The 18375-nt window shown below is 42.6% G+C and overlaps 1 protein-coding gene across 2 annotated transcripts in view; it reads left to right on the top strand.

The window, feature by feature from the left end:
* The window catches only part of LOC144682828 (PC3-like endoprotease variant B), an 898333-nt gene that overhangs the window by 824528 nt on the left and 55430 nt on the right, over nucleotides 1–18375 (top strand). For both annotated transcript variants that reach the window (XM_078545597.1, XM_078545598.1), the window contains exon 17: nucleotides 16669–16798. In XM_078545597.1, coding sequence (XP_078401723.1) covers nucleotides 16669–16798 — 130 coding nt within the window. The remainder of the gene's footprint in view (nucleotides 1–16668; nucleotides 16799–18375) is intronic.

The raw sequence follows: 18375 nt of genomic DNA, 5'->3' as shown, positions 1-18375 counted from the left end.
TAACTTAATTAAACATTTGGGATATATTTTTCACTCATTTCCAAACACATAATGGAATAACATAAATTTCACAGAAATATATTATTGTAATGCATGCCAAAAATAATAATTTTCCTTTCTCCCTCTTCCAAAAGAAACATTTGCCAAACACTTTTTAATGAAGACCTTGCCTCTTTAAAAAAACACGTCATCAGCCATACCCCTTAATAAGTCAAGAAATACAATGCTTAATTAATGTTTATGCTTTTAATCTCTATATCTGCTCTTTTGTTAAAAATTGTTTAATTAACTTAAAATCTGAAAGTTCCTTTAAATTACATAGGCAACATTTGTGATTTAAAGGCCCGGAAAGTGCTAATGGCATTGTCAGGAGGAATCGGCTCAGGAGGGTTACTGAGCTCAATAATGTGAGGCAGCTGAATTAACATGTTGAATTATCTCAGGTTAATGAATATATCACTGATATTAATTCAGCTCCTTCATAACCATCATCTGAGCCTGACAATTGAATTGCAGTTGAATTCACTGCCAAGTCTTTTTGTTTTTTTTAATATGTACCAGCCAATAATTTCTCATAAACCAAGAAAGAATTGCTTGGCAAACTCCCTTGATGTCACAGTCATTAGTTAGTACAAAGATCATCCCTTGCCAGTAATATGGAACACACAGACAACCACTACCAGCACAGGAACAGAACTAAAACTGCCTCATCAAATTAGCAGTAGATATAATGACAGCAAAATATGCAGTCATGAAGGGGGGATGGTGGGGGATGAGCACCTCCACAAGAGGTGACAGTTCAGTGCAATCTGACAGTGTGTCCCAGTGGGTTGCGGGTAGAGGGGGCTCCTTTTTGGGCACTCTCTGGCCCATGGAGAGGCCCCAAAGTGGCAATGGCTGCCGCCATGAAAACAACACCACTTGTCCACCGAGACCTCACCTCCCCGATTGCTGTGGCCTGCCTGCTAGGCCTCTGTAATCCCAATTCCAATTACCCCTCCTCGAGGGCATCAACCATCAATAAACCTTCATGCTTCAGGTACAACCCCAGCAATACCACCACTAATGGTGGTGCTGCTGAACATCTGGCCCTGTGATTGGCCCGCAGCTCTTGGACGGAGGGCTGCCCTCCTTAATAGGGGCACAGCCTGAAGGCAGTCACTTCATTGCCTGCCACCGGCAAAATGTGGCCCCTGATCCTGCCACACACTGAAGCAGGGTCAGCCCTGATGACAGGACGTCATCCTTAGACATAAAATTCAGCCTTTGATGTCAAACAATGACTGACGTTGATTCGGCACACAAATGGCCATTTTGGATCTCACAGGCGCTGTTAGCATCCTTGCTTAATCACTCTCTAATGAGGCACAGCCTCCCCCCACAAGCATTATCTAAAGGGACCCCCATGGAACTACTAGGTGAGATGCTTTTCACTTTGCTTTGCTGCTGCAGTGTGAGTGGAAACACTGTGTTCATTGTTATTGGAAGAGTTTGGATTTACAAGGAAGTAGTGCTGGTCTTTGACAGGGAGGTCAGTGGAGTTGGAAAGCTGTCAGTAGAAATCCTACTTCGGTAATGGAGTCATAAAGTTGTGCCCTCTTGGGCTGCAGCATGATCTGGGATGGAGCACAGGCAGCAAAGATGGAAAGATGCATGCAAAGGGAGGAGGAGGGCTCTCAATAGAAGACTGTTGCCCAATGTCTTCAGGGTGCACTTGTCCTACCTCCAGCTCAGCAGGAGCAGTGCCTGAGACAGCTACGATTCACCAAAGAGGTGGTGACTGAATTGTACCACCTTCTACAGCCACAAAGCAGGGTGAGGATGGCGCTGCCAGTGGCCGTGACAATCACTATGGTCCACAATTTCTACGCCAGTGGATCATTCCAGGTTGGAGCAGGTAAATTTTCCAACATTTCACGGTTTGCCATGGACCGTTTTATCAAGGTGGTGACAGAGGCCCTGTACAGAAGGAGAGGAAACTTCACCTTCTGCTTTCTTACCGGAGGAGCAGGAGGAATGGGCATTAGGCCATTTACCAGGCTAGCAGGATCCCCAATGGTGCACAGCTGCAGTTGAGAATCTGAGCATGCTCTCTCTGACCTGTTGCTCAATTTGAGCGCCTCTTCCTTCCACTAAGGTTCCTCAGACTGTTGCACCAGCTGCAGTTGCAGCCTGAGCGCCACTTCCCTTTAAGTTAGACAGGTTGCCTTTAAGAAGTGCAGGCTATCTATGTGTTATGCTGCCCGCTCATGCTGGACCCCTGGTGAGCATGCAGCCAGTCAGCAATGCATTTTCTGCTGCACACTACAATCATGTTGATAAGGAGGCAGCACCAAGTTTGCTGCTGCCTGCCTCAACGGGCCTGGGCATGGAGTAATTGTGCATTGTGATCCCGTGCCTGTTAATGGCCTTAATCCAATTTTTTTCCCTCTATTAGTTTTAAAACCAGTTCAGCAGGTTCCCTCAATGACCCCTTCAGTTAGTTGAAGCCACGAGTAGCTGGTCTATGAAGATCAGGAAGACCCATGGTTGGATTGCTAATCTCTTTTGAGTTAACTCACCTCAGCTCAATTGGCAGCAAGGGCAGTAAAATTAACTTTGATAGTTTTGAGTTAGATAGGGGAAATTAAGCAGGTTTCCCTCTCCAAATCACTACGCTAGGAGTCCTGCTGAAAATGTGCATTTATAAAGACCAGGTACCCTCGCCTTTGAATCAGAGGGTTGTGGGTTCATGTCCCACTCCTGGAAAACCAAGAACTGTGATTGTACTCAAAGAGTTGCAATCTGTGACTGTTGATAACTCGAAAGAGTATAAAGACCAGGTTGGGCCTACTACTGTTATGTGGCCTGCTGACAGCCAACATCAAGGTTTCTACATGATCAATATCCACTTGCGTGAGGTACTAGTATACTTCAGCACAAGACTTTCCATGCTGGCGAGAAAGAGAAAGGGAGGGAGAGCAATTGCTAGAAAAAGGGGTGAAAAGTGTAACGATCATGATATACTGCTCAAACTTTTCCTTGTGCCATCTAATGTCACCTGATCCCCTAGGCTATATTATAAGCTTAATACTTCCCAGTTTTGCATTTTTTCCATAACACACTGTAGTTTTAAGGAATATTATTCTTTTAGGTGGTTTATGTTTCCATTGGATCTTAAAGTGTGATGAGCCTTTAGAGCTATCAGGCTGCTTCAACTATTAATTTAGCTCCAAGTCAATTCTTTTGCCGAATGTCATCGCAGAAGTGGGGGAATGCCTTGAACTGCAATAATAACACAATGAAGCTGCAACATTTTGTTGCGCTGCTCCAACTACAGACCTTCAAAGATTTAATATTCAGCAGATATTTGCAGCAGCCTAAATGCGTAAAACAATTTGCAGCACAGCGCCCTGGTGGTCCAATATTCTTTGTCACAAACTGGCCCATTATGTTTGGCATTCCCACTTTTGAAAATCTTAGGAACAGGTAGATGCAAATAAAAAATGCCATCAGTAGAAATTTACTAATGGATTATTCAACAATGCTTAATATTGGCATGAAAATTCATATCCCTCCAGTAATGGTCAGATCACTATTAGTAAAAAGTGTATAAAGCCAGTCTTTTTACTGATTAAGGCCAAATATGCAATGATATGCCAAAGATGCAATTATACTACACGGCACTCAGCATGCACCAAGTCAATTTGAAAGGTGAGTATTTCACTCCAGACAAATCTTGTGCTAATGAGGTTAATGTGGATATTCAATGTTAAAGAACTGTGACAGCAATGTCTACGCCTCTCCAGTAAACTGGGATTTTCTCTTTTATTATTGAACTATTCTTCACAAAGTTGCTCACGGTACAATTGGATTATTACTTTTTTCAACTTTTACATTAGTTAATTTGAATATTAACAGGCGATTATTGCAAACGTGTTTGATTGACTGCTATTATTTATAGTTAGCACCAATGAAATCATTTTCTGAACAATCTTACTTTGCAAGTTGTGTGTCCTCTATCATTGTTAGTGGCCTGCAAATTATAAGAAAAACTGAGCATTCCTCTTTTTAAACAGAAGACAAAAAGTCGGTCCAAACTTGGTTTACATGCATGGTCCCTATGTAGTGATTCTAAATCCTTTTTTTAATAATTCATGGAATGTGAGCATCAATGGCAAGGCCAGCATTTATTGCCCACCTCTAATTGCTCTTGAGATGGTGGTGGTGAGCTGCCTTCTTGAACCGCTGCAGTCCATGTGGTAAAGGTACTCCCACAGTACTGATAGGGAGGGAGTTTCAGGATTTGATCCAGTGAGTGAAGGAACAGTGATTAATCATGGATGGAAAGCAGTAGTTTGTTCTCAGCACACAAGAAATAAAAATAATGGAGCAGTCACCCAAGATGCTATCATACACTGATTCAGTGACAGCTCAAGGATAGTATGGGTGAGGGTCTCAGACCTGGTCATCTGCCCACTCTCTTAGCTGGATACACGGGACAAGGAGAAGTGGGAGAAAATATAAATTAATGTTAAAAGGTAGCAAGGGAAGCCGATGAAAAATGTAATTTTATGGAAGAATTTGTGAAAATAACAGCCACAGAAATCATTTTAATATGTTCAAACTGTGCTGGTGCATTAGAATCAGAATCAGAATGAAAATTTTTACCTTTTTTGAAAGGCTATCCACAGCACATCTTGCCACAGGGAGAAAAAGAGTCACAGAAGGGATGCCATTCTCTATGAATTACAGGCTGTGTAAATGCTCATAGATAAGAATATGCAGATTACGATGGAGTTCCTGTGATAGAGTATACATGCTCTTAGTCATTGAGCAGCAGGTTCCCATTGCTACCACATCCAAATGTAAGTCACATGAATATGAGTTACGCTCCCAATAGGAGCAGGACAAAAAATCATGCCTCAAAGTCTGTCAAATATGTACAGCAAATTGCTCTACTTGGAAGAATGTTCCAGGTTAAAATGTAATTTAGCCACACCATTACATCCTTATTATACACCAGTGATTGTTCAGTACAAAAAGTACATTGCACCACTGCATTTTACAAAATTGCTGTGAAGCATAATGTTGTACATCAGCTTGTGTAATTAATACTATTTCAGCTGTTTAAGTGTCTCATTTCTATTTGCATTACAGTGAGCATAATGGCTAGGTAGCTTGCTGATTCTTCTTTCTATCTTTTACTTTTTTGAATTCGTTATCATTCTCATTGTGTGTAGCTCTGCAACTCTAAAGCTGTTGCCTTCTGTCCATTGTCTGAGTGATAGACTTCTTCACCATTTCTAGTTTGATGCTGAATGGATTATTTGGCATAAAATTGTTTTTACAGGGAGAGTGGACAAATCGCAGCCATATCGAATGGCTGAACCAGTCCAAATGCAGATATACAGGACTTGCTTTTTCTCGTTCACTTCTATAGTTTTTGAATATACTCTAAAGCATTAATTTGTCAGAATTCAATACATATGCATTCAAAGGCCTGAACAATAAGTAAGATCAGAAGTTAGTCCTGAAAAGTGCCTTTCATATGCTGGACAGAGATAGTGACCCATTAACAGATGCAGAAAATGCTGGGAAGGTACAAGAAGTTTATCAGGCGTATAAAGATAAAGGATGGTTAAATCTGGTGAACTTATTATTAGAAATGACACCATTCTGATGATGAGTACAGGCCCAAAACATTAACCAATGTTTTCCCTTTTCAAACACTGATGGACCTTCTGTATATTTCCATCATTTCCTGTTTTTATTTCAAAAACGCCCATTATTTTCAGTTATTTCCTTTTAAACTAATTGATATATGCTACAGAATGTAGTGTAAGATAGGCAACCATTTCTGTAGACTCATTCCTAAATGAGCGTGACAATTCAAAATGTACTTTTCACTCACCCCCTTCCACCAACCAACTTTATTAGAAGTGCAACTGTCCAAAAAACCTAGTCACAATTACAGGTTGAAGCAGTGGGAAATGGGATGTTATGAATCCTTGAGTTCATTCTGCCATTGTTTTGCGGCTTCCATTCAATCATTCCATTTTTATTTAAAACTGTCCAGGTCGAATTTTTTAAAAATCAGCACAAAGGGAAAGTTCAGTAAAAGTGAATTTTCACCAACATTGAAGGCCACCTCATTATTACCCTCCTATTTGTGTTTTTATTCAAACCTGTGCTGAATGCAGCTTCTGGCCAATTCTGTTGAGTTTTTAACCTACTGTTTATTCAACTGACAAGCACTGTTTGTTTAAGGCATCAATTACATGTGCATGGGAGATAAAGCGTTTGATATTCCATCTTTCTACCTTATGTCCAAATGGAAAAAAATGTAAATTTTCTATAAATAACTTGGTAATTAGTATTTAAACCTGCTTTTAGGAGTTTTGTCAAACAGGGTTTCACATTTGCATGTCTGTATGCTTGGGATGACAGTGCCTGAAATAGATTAGGAAACCTAGAGAGATAATAACCTGGATGTTTACTTCCTTTCCCAGACTGTGCTTAACAGTACATTCTTAGACTAAAGCAGTCATTATCTTTCCTTTAACTCTACAATCTATTATTAATCTTAGGAAGCTGACCATTAATGCTTCAGCATATCTCCAGGACATTAACACAATCTCTGATTGAAGGAACATTACATTCAGTCACTAACAGCAACATAACAATTTGTCAGAAAGAAAATCCGATGCTTTCTATTTTTTAAAAACAAAGAATCCATTCAAACAACATTAAAACTTAAATTTATTAAAGCTTAAAGGAACAATCAGAAAAGTGAGAGTGAAAATACTATCCTGTATTAAATCTGATATATTTCACAGAGGGAATCTCAAATTTCATACTGTACAAAATGATGGCTGCCAAGCTTTTAAACACTTGGTTGAATCTTTTTGCTCCTTTTATGAAACAACTGATTTATGTAAGAAATAAAATCTGATTTTGCTCTGATTTTATTGGGAATTACAGATTAAGCTGACAATGCAGGACATCACAAAAATTAAAATAGGAAAATTAGCTAAATCAATAAGTAGTTATTAAGTGATGAAAGATTGGGTTTTAAAATAGAAGAGGTAATTCCACATGTTTGAGTCCATGGAAAGGAATAAGTTAGTGCAGAGATGTTGCAATGAACCTTAATTTCAAACATTGTAACTATGGAGTTTATCTTTCAGTTTGTTCTCAGGATGTGTATGTCATCAGCAAGGCCACATTCAATGCCCATTCATAGTTGCTCTGTGAAAGTGAAGGTGTATAGCTATTGTTTTGCAACTGGATTACGTGCTGAATTATTTCAGAGGGCATTAAGAGGAAGCAGTAGCATAGTGGTTATAGCACTGGGATAGTAACCCAGGGGCTTAGACTAATGACCCAGAGACCTGAGCTGAAATCCACCAGGGCAGCTGAAAAATTTACTTAAGGAAAATCTAGAGGAAACCATTAATGTCAGTAATGATAGTCCCAAAAATCCATCTGGTTTATTAATGTCCTTTAGGTAAGGAAATCTGGATCTTTATCAGATCTGGTTTGTCTCCAGATCCACAAAAATAACCTAGCAAGTCACGACAAGCAATAATAAGAATAAAATAGGACAGAACACCAGGCATCGACTGAGGCAGTGGACATAACAAAGGCATACCCAGCCCAGGCAACTCTGCAAAGTTTCCTTCATTAATGTGTCCCACTAGTCCACAGACTAGTCAAGCAACAGCCTGGCATAATTATGCTCACAGAACCACACCATTCAACGTCCCAGGCTTGTTCTTCACCATTCCTGGGCATTCCTGTTCCACCAGCAGCACAGAGCCACGAGAGGTGGTGGCAGTGTGGTAGAGCCAGGAGGGAATGACCCTGGGAGTCTCAGGGCATCAGGTCTAACATAGGCACGGCAACCTCCTACTGGTTATCACTTACTCCCTCAGCTGATGAATCTGCTCTGGCAAAGCTGTTTCAGTATAGCAAAACATTAGAATCTACCCAACAACATGAAAAATTGCCCAGGTATACTCTGTCTGCAAAAAGCAGGACAAATCTAATCTGGCCAATTGCACACCACCAGCCTACTCTCAATCATCATCAAAGTGATGGAAGGTGTTGTTGACAGTGGCAGTTACTCACCAATGTTCAGTTTGAGTCCTGCCTAGACCACTCAACTCCAGATCATATTACAATCTTAATCCAAACAAGGAAGAAGGAGCTGAATACCGGAGATGAGATGAGAGGCAGCATTTGTCCAAGTATGGCATCAAGGAGATCGTGTAAAATTGGAGTCAATGAGAATCATGGGGAAATCTCTACACCGGCAGGAGTTATACCTAGCACAAAGGAAGGTGATCATTATTGTGGTTATGGGAGGCCAATCATCTGGACCCCAGGACATCGCTGCAGGAGTCCCTCAGGACGATGTGCCCTACCATCTTCAGCTGCTTCATCATTTACCTTCCCTCCATAATAAGGTGAGAAGTGGAAATGTTCACTAGTGATTGCACGATGGCATTCAGTTCCATTTACAATTCCACAGATAATGAAGCAGTCCATAGCCCAATGCAGCAAGAACTGTACAATGTTCAGACATGAGCTGATAAATGGCAAGTACAATTAATGCCACGCAAGTACCAGGCATTGACCACCTCCAACAAGAGAGTATCTATCTATCTTCCCTTGATGTCCAACAGCAGTAACCAAATCCCCTACCATGGGTCACCATTGACCAGAAACTTAACTGGACAATCCAAATTAATGCTGTGGCTACAACAGCAAGTCAGAAGGTGGGTATTCTGCAGCAAGTGACTCACCTCCTTGCTCCACAAAGACTTTCCACGATCAACAAGGGACAAATCAGGCGTGTGACTTGCCTGGATGAGTGCAACTCTAACAACATAATCCAGAATAAAGCAGCCTATTTGATTGGCATCAGGAACATTTACTCCTTCCACCACTGATACTAAGGGGAGAATTTTCTCCCTGTTGTGGGGGGGGGGGAGGTGCTGTGTGGGAGCGGGCGTGGTCGTGTGCGCAGCCGATCACTGCCCACGATCAGCTGGGCGCTGCCATTTTACATGGGCGGGCCAATTAAGGCCCACCCAGCGTGATGCGTGCCCAGAAGCGCTGAGCGCTACCTGTGCAGGCAGGGGGTTCCCTGAGTCGGGGCCTGAGCTCTTTCACACATGCGCACGAAAGAGCGCAGAAATCTCCCTGAGGCACAGAGCTGCCTCAGGGAGATCAGTTTAAGTTTAAAATATTTTAGTAAAGGAAAAAAAAATTTCAGGACATGTCCCCTCATATGAAACTGTCACATGAGCTGGGGCATGTCAGGAATTTTATTATAAATGTTTTCAAACCTTTAAAAGCCTCCATGAAACCTCATCCCGCCCATGGATGAGGTTCCATGAAAAATGCGAAATCCGCTTGGGCTCTTCGCTTGCCCACCAACCTTAAGGTTGGACGGGCAGCTCAGTTTATTGTTTTAATCGATAGTTAATAGGCCTTAATAGGCCATTGACTGTTCAGCGGACGCGCAGCCAACTTGGCTGCCCGCCCGCCGAACTGAAAACCTGAATGACGCGCGGTGACGTCGGGATGCACACCCGATGTCACCGCGCGTCATTTTACGCCTCAGCAAGCTGCCCCTGCCCCCGCTCGCCAAGCCGAAGGTTCTGCCCTAAATAACTGCAGTGTTTACAAGATGCACTACAGCAACTCATCAAGGTTTCATTTACCGCACCACCATTTCCAAATCCCCCCCTGTGTTGCACACCATCCTGACTTGGAAATATATTACTGTTCCTTCATTGTGTCAAAATCCTGGTGCTCCCTAAATGACAGTACTGTCAGTGTATCTTCATCATACAGACTGCAGTAGCTCAAGAAGGTGCTTCTCCACCACCTTCTCAAGGGCAATTAGGGATGGATAGTAAACGCTAACCTTGCCAGTGACACCCATATACCATGAGAAAATATAAAAAACACATACGCTGGGAATTTTTTCAAAACTACACCTGCTCTGCCACTGCAACTTCACCCCACACACAGAGAAAACCCCAGAAATTCCTGACTGTAGTGTGGATGAACATGACAGTAGATCAGACTGGGAATATTTTCTTCCCTGGTGAACATTTATTTTTGGAGGGTGTAAGGACAGTTCTTGAGATGTGGGCAACACTGATAAGGATGTATTGGTGATCCATCTCCAGTATTCCTGAAGAGATGGTGATAGACTTGCTCTTTGAACAGTTATAATCATGGATGGTGCTTCCACATTGGTGTTAGGTAGGAAATGTCAAGATTTTGATTTAGCAATGAAGGAACTGCTGTATACGTTCACCATCTGTGATGGGTGGAACTTGCAGGTGATGGTGCACTGTTCTTGCCGATAGAGGTCACAGGCTTGGAGGTGTTCCGGAGTCAGCTTGGCAGGTTGCTGTAGTGCATCCAGTAGTTAGTACATAATGCAGCCACAGTGCACTGATGGTGGAGGTGTTGAATATTAAGTTTAGTGGCAAGGGCGCTAATAATTGGAACTTTTGTCTGGATATGGTGAGCCTCTTGAGTATTGTTACAGCTTTACCCAATCATGGAAGTGGTGAGTATTCTATCACATTCCTGACTTGAGATTATAGATGATGGAGAGGTATTGAAGGGTCAGGAGGTGAACTATTTATTACCAAGTACCTAGCCTCTGCCTACAAGAGCTACAATGTTGACATGACTGATCCAGTTAAGCTTCTGGTCGATGATAACCCTGCCCCCCAACCCAGCTGATGTTGAAGGTGGAAGATTTGCCAATGGTGATGCTATTGAAGATGGGAAGAGCTGGTTGGGAATTTTCTTCTTGGAGATGGCCATTGCCTGACATTTACACAGTACAAACATTACTTGCAACTTGTCAACCCAAGCCTGATGTTGTCCAAATCCTACTGTGGGTTGGCACAGACTGCTTCATGATTGAGAATGGAACTGGCACTGTGGAATCATCTGTAAAAAGTCATCCCATGACATAACAACAGGAAATTAATTATGAAGCAACTGAAGATGGTTAGGTTAATGATACTGCTTTGGGGAACTCCAATAGTGTTGTCCTGAGGTTGCGATAATTGACTATTCAACAACCACAGCCATTTTTCTTTATATCAGGTATAAGCCCAGACACTGGAGGATTTTCCCATTGATCTCACTTTTGCTATAGTTCCCTGGTGCTATCATTAGTTGAATGCTACTTTAATACTGAGGGCAGCTACTCTCACTTCCCCTCCAGCATTCTGCTCTTGGGTTAAGACTGTGACAAGCTTATGAGCCAAGGGATTCTGATGGAACCTAAATTTAGCATTGATAAGATTCTTGGTGAATAAGTGTGACTTGAAGGCACCATTAATGGCTTCTTGCATCACTTTACTAATGTTGGAAGGGAGGCTAATAGGTGGTAATTGGTCAGATTAGATTTGCCCTTTTTTTTTGTGGGTAGGACATACCTGGCCAATTTCCCCCATTGTCAGGTAAATACTGGTATCATGGCTTAACCGCACTGAAATAGCTTGGCTAGGGAAGCAGATAATTCTGGCATGCATGTCTTCTGCACTAAAGCCGGGGTGTTCTCAGGCCCATCAACCTTTGCACTATCCAGTTTATTCAGATCTTTTCTCCATGGCAACACCTCGGCCAAACAGAGTCGACTTGCCAACCAATTAGTACCTCTTTTGTTCTGTTGTGATGATTTGAAATTTGGTATTCTTGCATTTGTCCTGATGGATGCATGACAAAAAGCTTCGACAACACGTCTCTCGTTTCAGCAATATTCGGATGATTCTTACCATCATGTAGATTTATACAAATTGGTTGGACGCTGTCATTTATGATGGTTGAGACCTTTGGAGAAGAACCAGTAAGATGATCAAGTTTGTATTTTTGTCTGAAGAAATTTGCAAATAAATCAGCCTTGTGCTTTACATTCATATGCTTCGCTCCACCTGGCAAAGATTGGGAATGTTTATTGAACTTGTTAGTTGCCCAATTGCCTACCATCCTCAATTGGATTTTGTAAAGCTGTAAAGCTTTTGTCTGATCTATTGATTACAGCACTATTTAACATTATCTATATCTGCTACTTTCAATGTTTGATATGCAATACTGTATTTCACTAGACTGGTGCCTCAGTCTGAGATATACCTCATGTAGCTCCTGACACAGCCTCTGCATTCCCCATTGAACCAGAACTGATCTCACAAAATTGAACTATGACCCAATAAAGCTCTCCAGAGGTCTTGCAGCTCACAGTAAACTTTAACCAGGTATACTGTTGTGCAAGTTATCAATCAAACTACACGAGAACAGAGGGAACAGTCTCTGTGTGGTTAAGGCTGTTCTGACATAGTCATTTTCCAGGCATCCATTATTGTACAATTGCAGAATATAGGATCTTTGCTTTCCCAGAATGTCCTTGACTTTAGTTCAAGCAGTTCTCTATCAATAAATGGGCCAATTATGTACTATCTTATTTCAAAGATTACATTTGAAATGCTTCTTGGTCCTTCCAAAATGCTCTATTCTCACAACGCTATCATTTGCTTTCCATAGCATTTTGCAATGCTATATGTCCTATTCTCTAAACATTTATAATCTCTCTAGGATACCTATTACCAGTTCCATTTCATAAAGTAGCAACTTCAATTTAGAAAAAGCATTTTTTTTGGTCTTTTATCTAGTTGTAATTCTAAAGCCTCATCAAAGCTGCAGCACTCAGTGATGCGCTGCATTATGGTCTTGATTCAGGGAGCCCCAAAGTTTCATTTTTCATTTCTCTTTATTCTATGCCTTTAGAATAAGATGAAGATTCCCAAGAATAGTAAATAAGAATAAAACCGGATGGACACCTGCATCAACTTAGGCACCGAAAACAACAACCACACACACATTGCTGTCGATCCTACAAAGCCCTCCTTGCTATCATCTTGTGCCAATTGGGAGAGCGGTCCCTCAAAATAGTCAAGCAGCAGGCCCGACAAAGTCATACTCATGTCCCAGACATTAACATCACCATCCCTGCATATGCCCAGTCCATCCGGAAGGACAAACCCACCATAGGCTATGGCACAATGGTATATAGTCAGGAGGATATTGCCTGTGAGTCCTCAACATTGTCTCCGGATCCCATGAAGTTTCATGGCATCAGGTCAAACATGGGAAAAGAAACCTCCTGCTGATTAAAACCTACCCACGCTCTGTCAGCTGATGAATCAATACTCCTCTATGTTGAACACTAATTGGAAGAAGCACTGAGAGTGACAAGGACGCAGAATGGATTCTGCGGTGGGGGACTTGAATGTCCATCACGAAGAGTGGCTCGTTGCACCACTACTGACCGAGCTGGCTGAGTCCTGAAGAATGTATCTGCCACACTGGGCCTGCACAGATAGTGAAGGAACCAACAAGAGGGAAAAGCACACTTGACCTCACCCTCACCAATCTAACTATCGTAGCAACATTGCCATCACCAATCTAACTGGGTGTCATTGAAAGTGCTATTAAGTAGCACTTGCATAGCAATTCTCCAACCTGAAGATGTCTATCCACCCTGCTTGAGCCCTGATCCCTGCTTGGTTCCTTTAAATACTTCAGCTATAATGCATTGCTGCAGGTCGTCATTATGCTCGTTCACCGGGGAACCCAGAAGTCAAATACAATTGCAGTGGTTGCATTAAAAAGCCAATGAGGAAAGCATTGCTGAAATTTAAGGATTCCTAATGATCTGCCGGAGTCCCCCACTATAAGCGGGTCATAAAGTTAAAATTCATCCCTTATTCAATGTAGCCTTCAATTTACACTCATAAACTTCCTTCAGATTACATACTCATGAATCTTGTCAATGTACAATAGTTGAATCATTAAATGTTGATCTCCTCCAAGGTCTTTGATGCGGCATTGAAAATTATTATTTGTTCCATTCTTTGAAGATTTTGTTTTCATATCTCACAACAGATACCATCTTTTACTTTTGTTGGTTTCTCCCAGCCTCCCTTCATCTATTACAATTCTTAGCTTGAGTGCCTTCTCTGATAGAAAAAGAAATTCTTACCTCTCATCATTGTTACAATTTTGGAAGGGTTTGTTTCCATTTTACTAACACCTCAACAAATCTTAACCCTTCGTAAAACTCAAAGGTGCCTGAGACTTGAATGTCGTTCCTGATCTGTTGAAGCAATTCCAGCATGTTTCTTGCACTCACAAATAATATACGAGAAAAGGTTTGTCTATGAAGTGATCCTTCTTTTAACTCCACCCTCCAACCAGTGTTTCTCTGGGCTGAGTTTTCTGTTTGGCGGGAGGGGCGGAGCGGGCACGGGTGGGCGCAGACCCGATCACTGCCTGCAATCGGGTCCATACCACCATTTTACGCAGGTGGGCCAATTAAGGCCTGCCCAGCGTAATGCACAACTCCCAAGGATAATGAGAGAGAGCGGACGGCGGTGGGAGTGCATTGTCCGCTGGGTCCAAAGGCGACCTGGCGGCCTGTTTATCAGAAGCGCTGGTGGCCTTTGCAAGGCTGCTCACAATGTCAAGTGGAAGGACTCACCAGAGGGCTTCTGGTGAGCAGGCCAGTCCAGAGGGTAGGCCAGTGGAGCAGGTGAAGCTGGAGGATAGGGCAGCGAGACAGGCCAGGCCGGAGGGTAGGGTGGGGGGCCAATGTGTCCTTTGTTTCTCAGATGACTGCTTTGCTGCCCTCCTCGAGGAGGTGGCAGCACGGCGGGAGGTGCTGGTTCCCCAGGATGGGAAGAGGAGGCCCACCACGTGATGAAATGTGCCTGGGAGGAGGTGGCGGAGGTGGTGAGCTCCCACAACATGGTGCGGCACACCTGGATCCAGTGCCGCAAGCGCTTCAATGACCTGTTGCGCTCTGGCAGGTTGAGTACCATGTTGGTATTGGTTACTTAACCCAGCAGGTTGACTTACCCCCTAGTGACAAAGGCACTGGGCTCATCTGCTGGTGCCTTGATGGCCACATGTGTGCAGTCTATTGCACACTGGACCTGGGGGAAGCCAGCAATGGCCACGAAGCCTCTGGATCGCTGTGTCTGGCTTGCCTGGTCCCAACGGTAGTGGATGAAGGTCAATGCACACCTGGACAGGGTAACCTGCTTGACACAAGTGCAGACAGCTGATTAGGAGACACCACAAAGATCACCCACCGACCCCTGGAAGGAGCCAGAGGCATAGAAGTTGAGCGCAGCTGTGACCTTCAGAGCCAGTGCACGGGGTCCACCCACACAGTTAGTAGAGATCCCAGGCCCTATCATCTGACAGATATTGTTGACTGTCTCCCTTAAGAGACAAAGCCTCCTTCGGCACTGCACCTCAGACATATTGAGGTAGCTGCTTCGCCGCCTGTATACCCTGGCAGCAGGATAGTGGCATCTTCTGCAGCCCCTTCCGCCTTGGACAACCTCTTGGCCCTGCACCCCTTGCGCCTGCGCTTGTCCTCCCAAAGATGGCTCTCCTGAAGGCTGAATGTGCACTCCTGGCCTCCTCCCCCTTCTAGCCCTCCCTTCCTCCTCAGAGGAGCTGCCTCCAGTGGACAGTTCAGCTCCCATTCCCAGGCTAAGGGAAGGCTTCCTGAAAGCTGCAGGCCCAGAAAAGATTACTCACTACAGAGTGCTGACCTGAAGGTTAAGAATCCAGAAAAAGCAGCTGCTATGCGTTTTGATCACACAGATTACTGCAGATCACACAGTCAAGTTTCGAAAACTTTCATAAATAAATACTTGACTGTGCACACTCACGATCCCAGTGAGCCCTCTTATCCCGCCTGTTGATGAGACTTATAAAAATGTGTCCTACCCGCCTGCCCATTGCGCCCATGCGCCGACCCGAAGATTGCACGGGCGCTGAAAAATCGGTGTCGATTGGCGCCTCAAGAGCCTTAATTGGCCTGTTAATTAATGGCTGGTGTGCGTCGGACATCATCGTGTGCCCGCCCAGCAAAATATCACGATGGCACGCGGTGACGTCGGGACGCTCACCCAACATCATCGCACGTCATTTTACGCGCGGATGTACATGGCCCACCCCTGCATGCCAAAGGGAAAATTCTGCCCTCTGTTGCAATTTTTCATTTTATTTGTGCTTCTATGCTCACTGGCCCTCTGAGCTTCTTTCTCTAATTTCTCCTAAGTTCCAAACACAGTCCAATAGACTTTTCCTCCTCCTCATTGTTTCACTATCAAGTTGAAATCCACCAAGATAAAACCTGGGTTCAAGTCTGTCACTCTATCTTATTCTTTTCCAGGATCTCACAATTGGAGAACTTTACCTCCCTCAATCTCCTCTCCTTCTACAATTCAGACGATGAACCAAAACTTAGTGTAATTCTGTCATTAATTTTTGATTTATTACATTTTCTTCCTTACCTTTTCAATGTTGGTTCTGAAGTACATCTTCACTCTTCATCTTGGTTTCTGTAAATAATTTTTATAAAGTACCAAAATGTGGGAAGTGTTGGGCTTTGAACTGTGACTGGTGGAAATTGAATTCAGACTACTCAAACACATAGAAATCTTGTAACCAGAGGACAGAGAGGGCTTTCATCTTGTCAGTCTGAGCTAGATTTGAACCCAGGTTTCAAGGCTGAAAAGGCAAAGTTCGAACTTGCCGTGGTTCCAATAAGAATTGTATTTTTTCTTTCAGATTACAGATCATGCCAATTCTGTTGAAGGTTGTGAGAGAAGTGACGATGAATCGACATCAGGATTCATCACCAAGTTTAAGCTGACGCTATGGGGAACCTACATGATTGAGGTCCCCAAAAGGGAAGAAAGTACGTGAATTTCGCAATGCACATAAGTGTTAGAGAGACAACAGGGCTAAGAGTTTCCATACAAAGCTTGAAAGCTGAAAAATGAGATACTGGGACTAGAATCAGTTCTATACAGTAAATATAAATATGTAGATATTTGCAGCTTATGGAGAGACATGTGAAGAGATTCTTAGTAAAATATTAGCACCTGTTTAGAAATGCTTTGCCTAGTACAGTTATTATTGCTTGCCTTTCAAGCCCAGAGATGGATTCTGCAGGGTTGCACTAGAACCTCATTGTGCAACATGCAGAAGCTGTAAATATATAACTAAAAACAAATCCACAATAATGAGTTATGACTAACATATCATTTTATCTCAATTTCAATTTAAGTATTAAACTCCATATAAGTGGTAGAAGTACAAGCTGCTGAATTTTCCTGACAGCATCTGTCCAACTTCAAATGCTATAGAGCTGATAGGGCAAGAGAAATGTGTGGAGAGGCCAACCATCAAAACCATGGCCCCAGAATTGCCTGACAATTTTATGCAGTGACCTTATCCCACATTCAAATAAAGGTAGGTCATGTGGATTAGTTGTTGCTAGAATTTCAGTAAGTTTTCTCAAATCCTGGCACTAGAAAGTACCACAATCTTTTAGCAATCACCAAGATTTACCATTTTACCGTACCTATATGAGATTATTCAAACAATTTAAAGTGAGATTTTAATTTTTGGCAAATAATTCAAAATTATTATTGGTATTGATAGAGCAGTTGGAGAGAAAGTGTTTCCACTGGCTGACTGGAAACCAGGGAAGGTAATCTGAAGACAGCGATTAAAATAATTGCCAAAATAGTCGGGGGAAATTATTTTTTACTCAGCAAGTTGTTACAATCTGGAATGCACTGCCCAAAAGAGTGGTGAAAGCAGATTCAATAGTAACTTCCTAAATGGAATTGGATATATATTTCAAATGGAGAAATTTACAGGAATAAAGAAGTAAAAGCGAGGGAGTAGAGCTAATTAGATAGTTCTTTTAAAGAGCCAGGACAGGCACGATAGGCCTAATGGCCGCCTTCTGTTCTCTATAAAACAAATCGTCATTGACGATCCCTTGCATTGCTCTTGGGTAACAATTAGTTAACATCCTTTCAGCAAGCGTGCATTACCAAATAAAAAAGAGAACAAAGATACCTCAACTAATATGATACACAAGCAAACAGATCTGCTAAAGATTTGCACATTTATTGATTACCTATTCATACTTTAAATCACCATGAATCTGTTTTATGCCTAAAACACTACCCATACATGAGCTTAACCTCTTCCATCTGTGATGCTACATTAGTATTTGGAGGCCATGAGGGACTATGCCACTGGACTCCTTGAAGACTTTTCTCAATGTTGCTGATCTTTCTGCACGACCTGTTTCTGGTGTCATGTTGCTTGCACATCCAGTGTCTATTGGGCTAAGGCCAGAAGATTCCTTCTGTGCTAGCATTGGAAAGGAACTGATTGTTGTGGCCACATTTTCACGATCATGAGAAACAGCAACGTCTGAGACCAGTCCTTGTAGCTTATGTGTTTTAAAAAAAG

This window comes from Cetorhinus maximus, chromosome 7 (assembly GCF_964194155.1).
Source record: "Cetorhinus maximus chromosome 7, sCetMax3.hap1.1, whole genome shotgun sequence".
NCBI lineage: Eukaryota > Metazoa > Chordata > Chondrichthyes > Lamniformes > Cetorhinidae > Cetorhinus > Cetorhinus maximus.
This window is presented reverse-complemented; position numbering and strand designations above follow the sequence as displayed.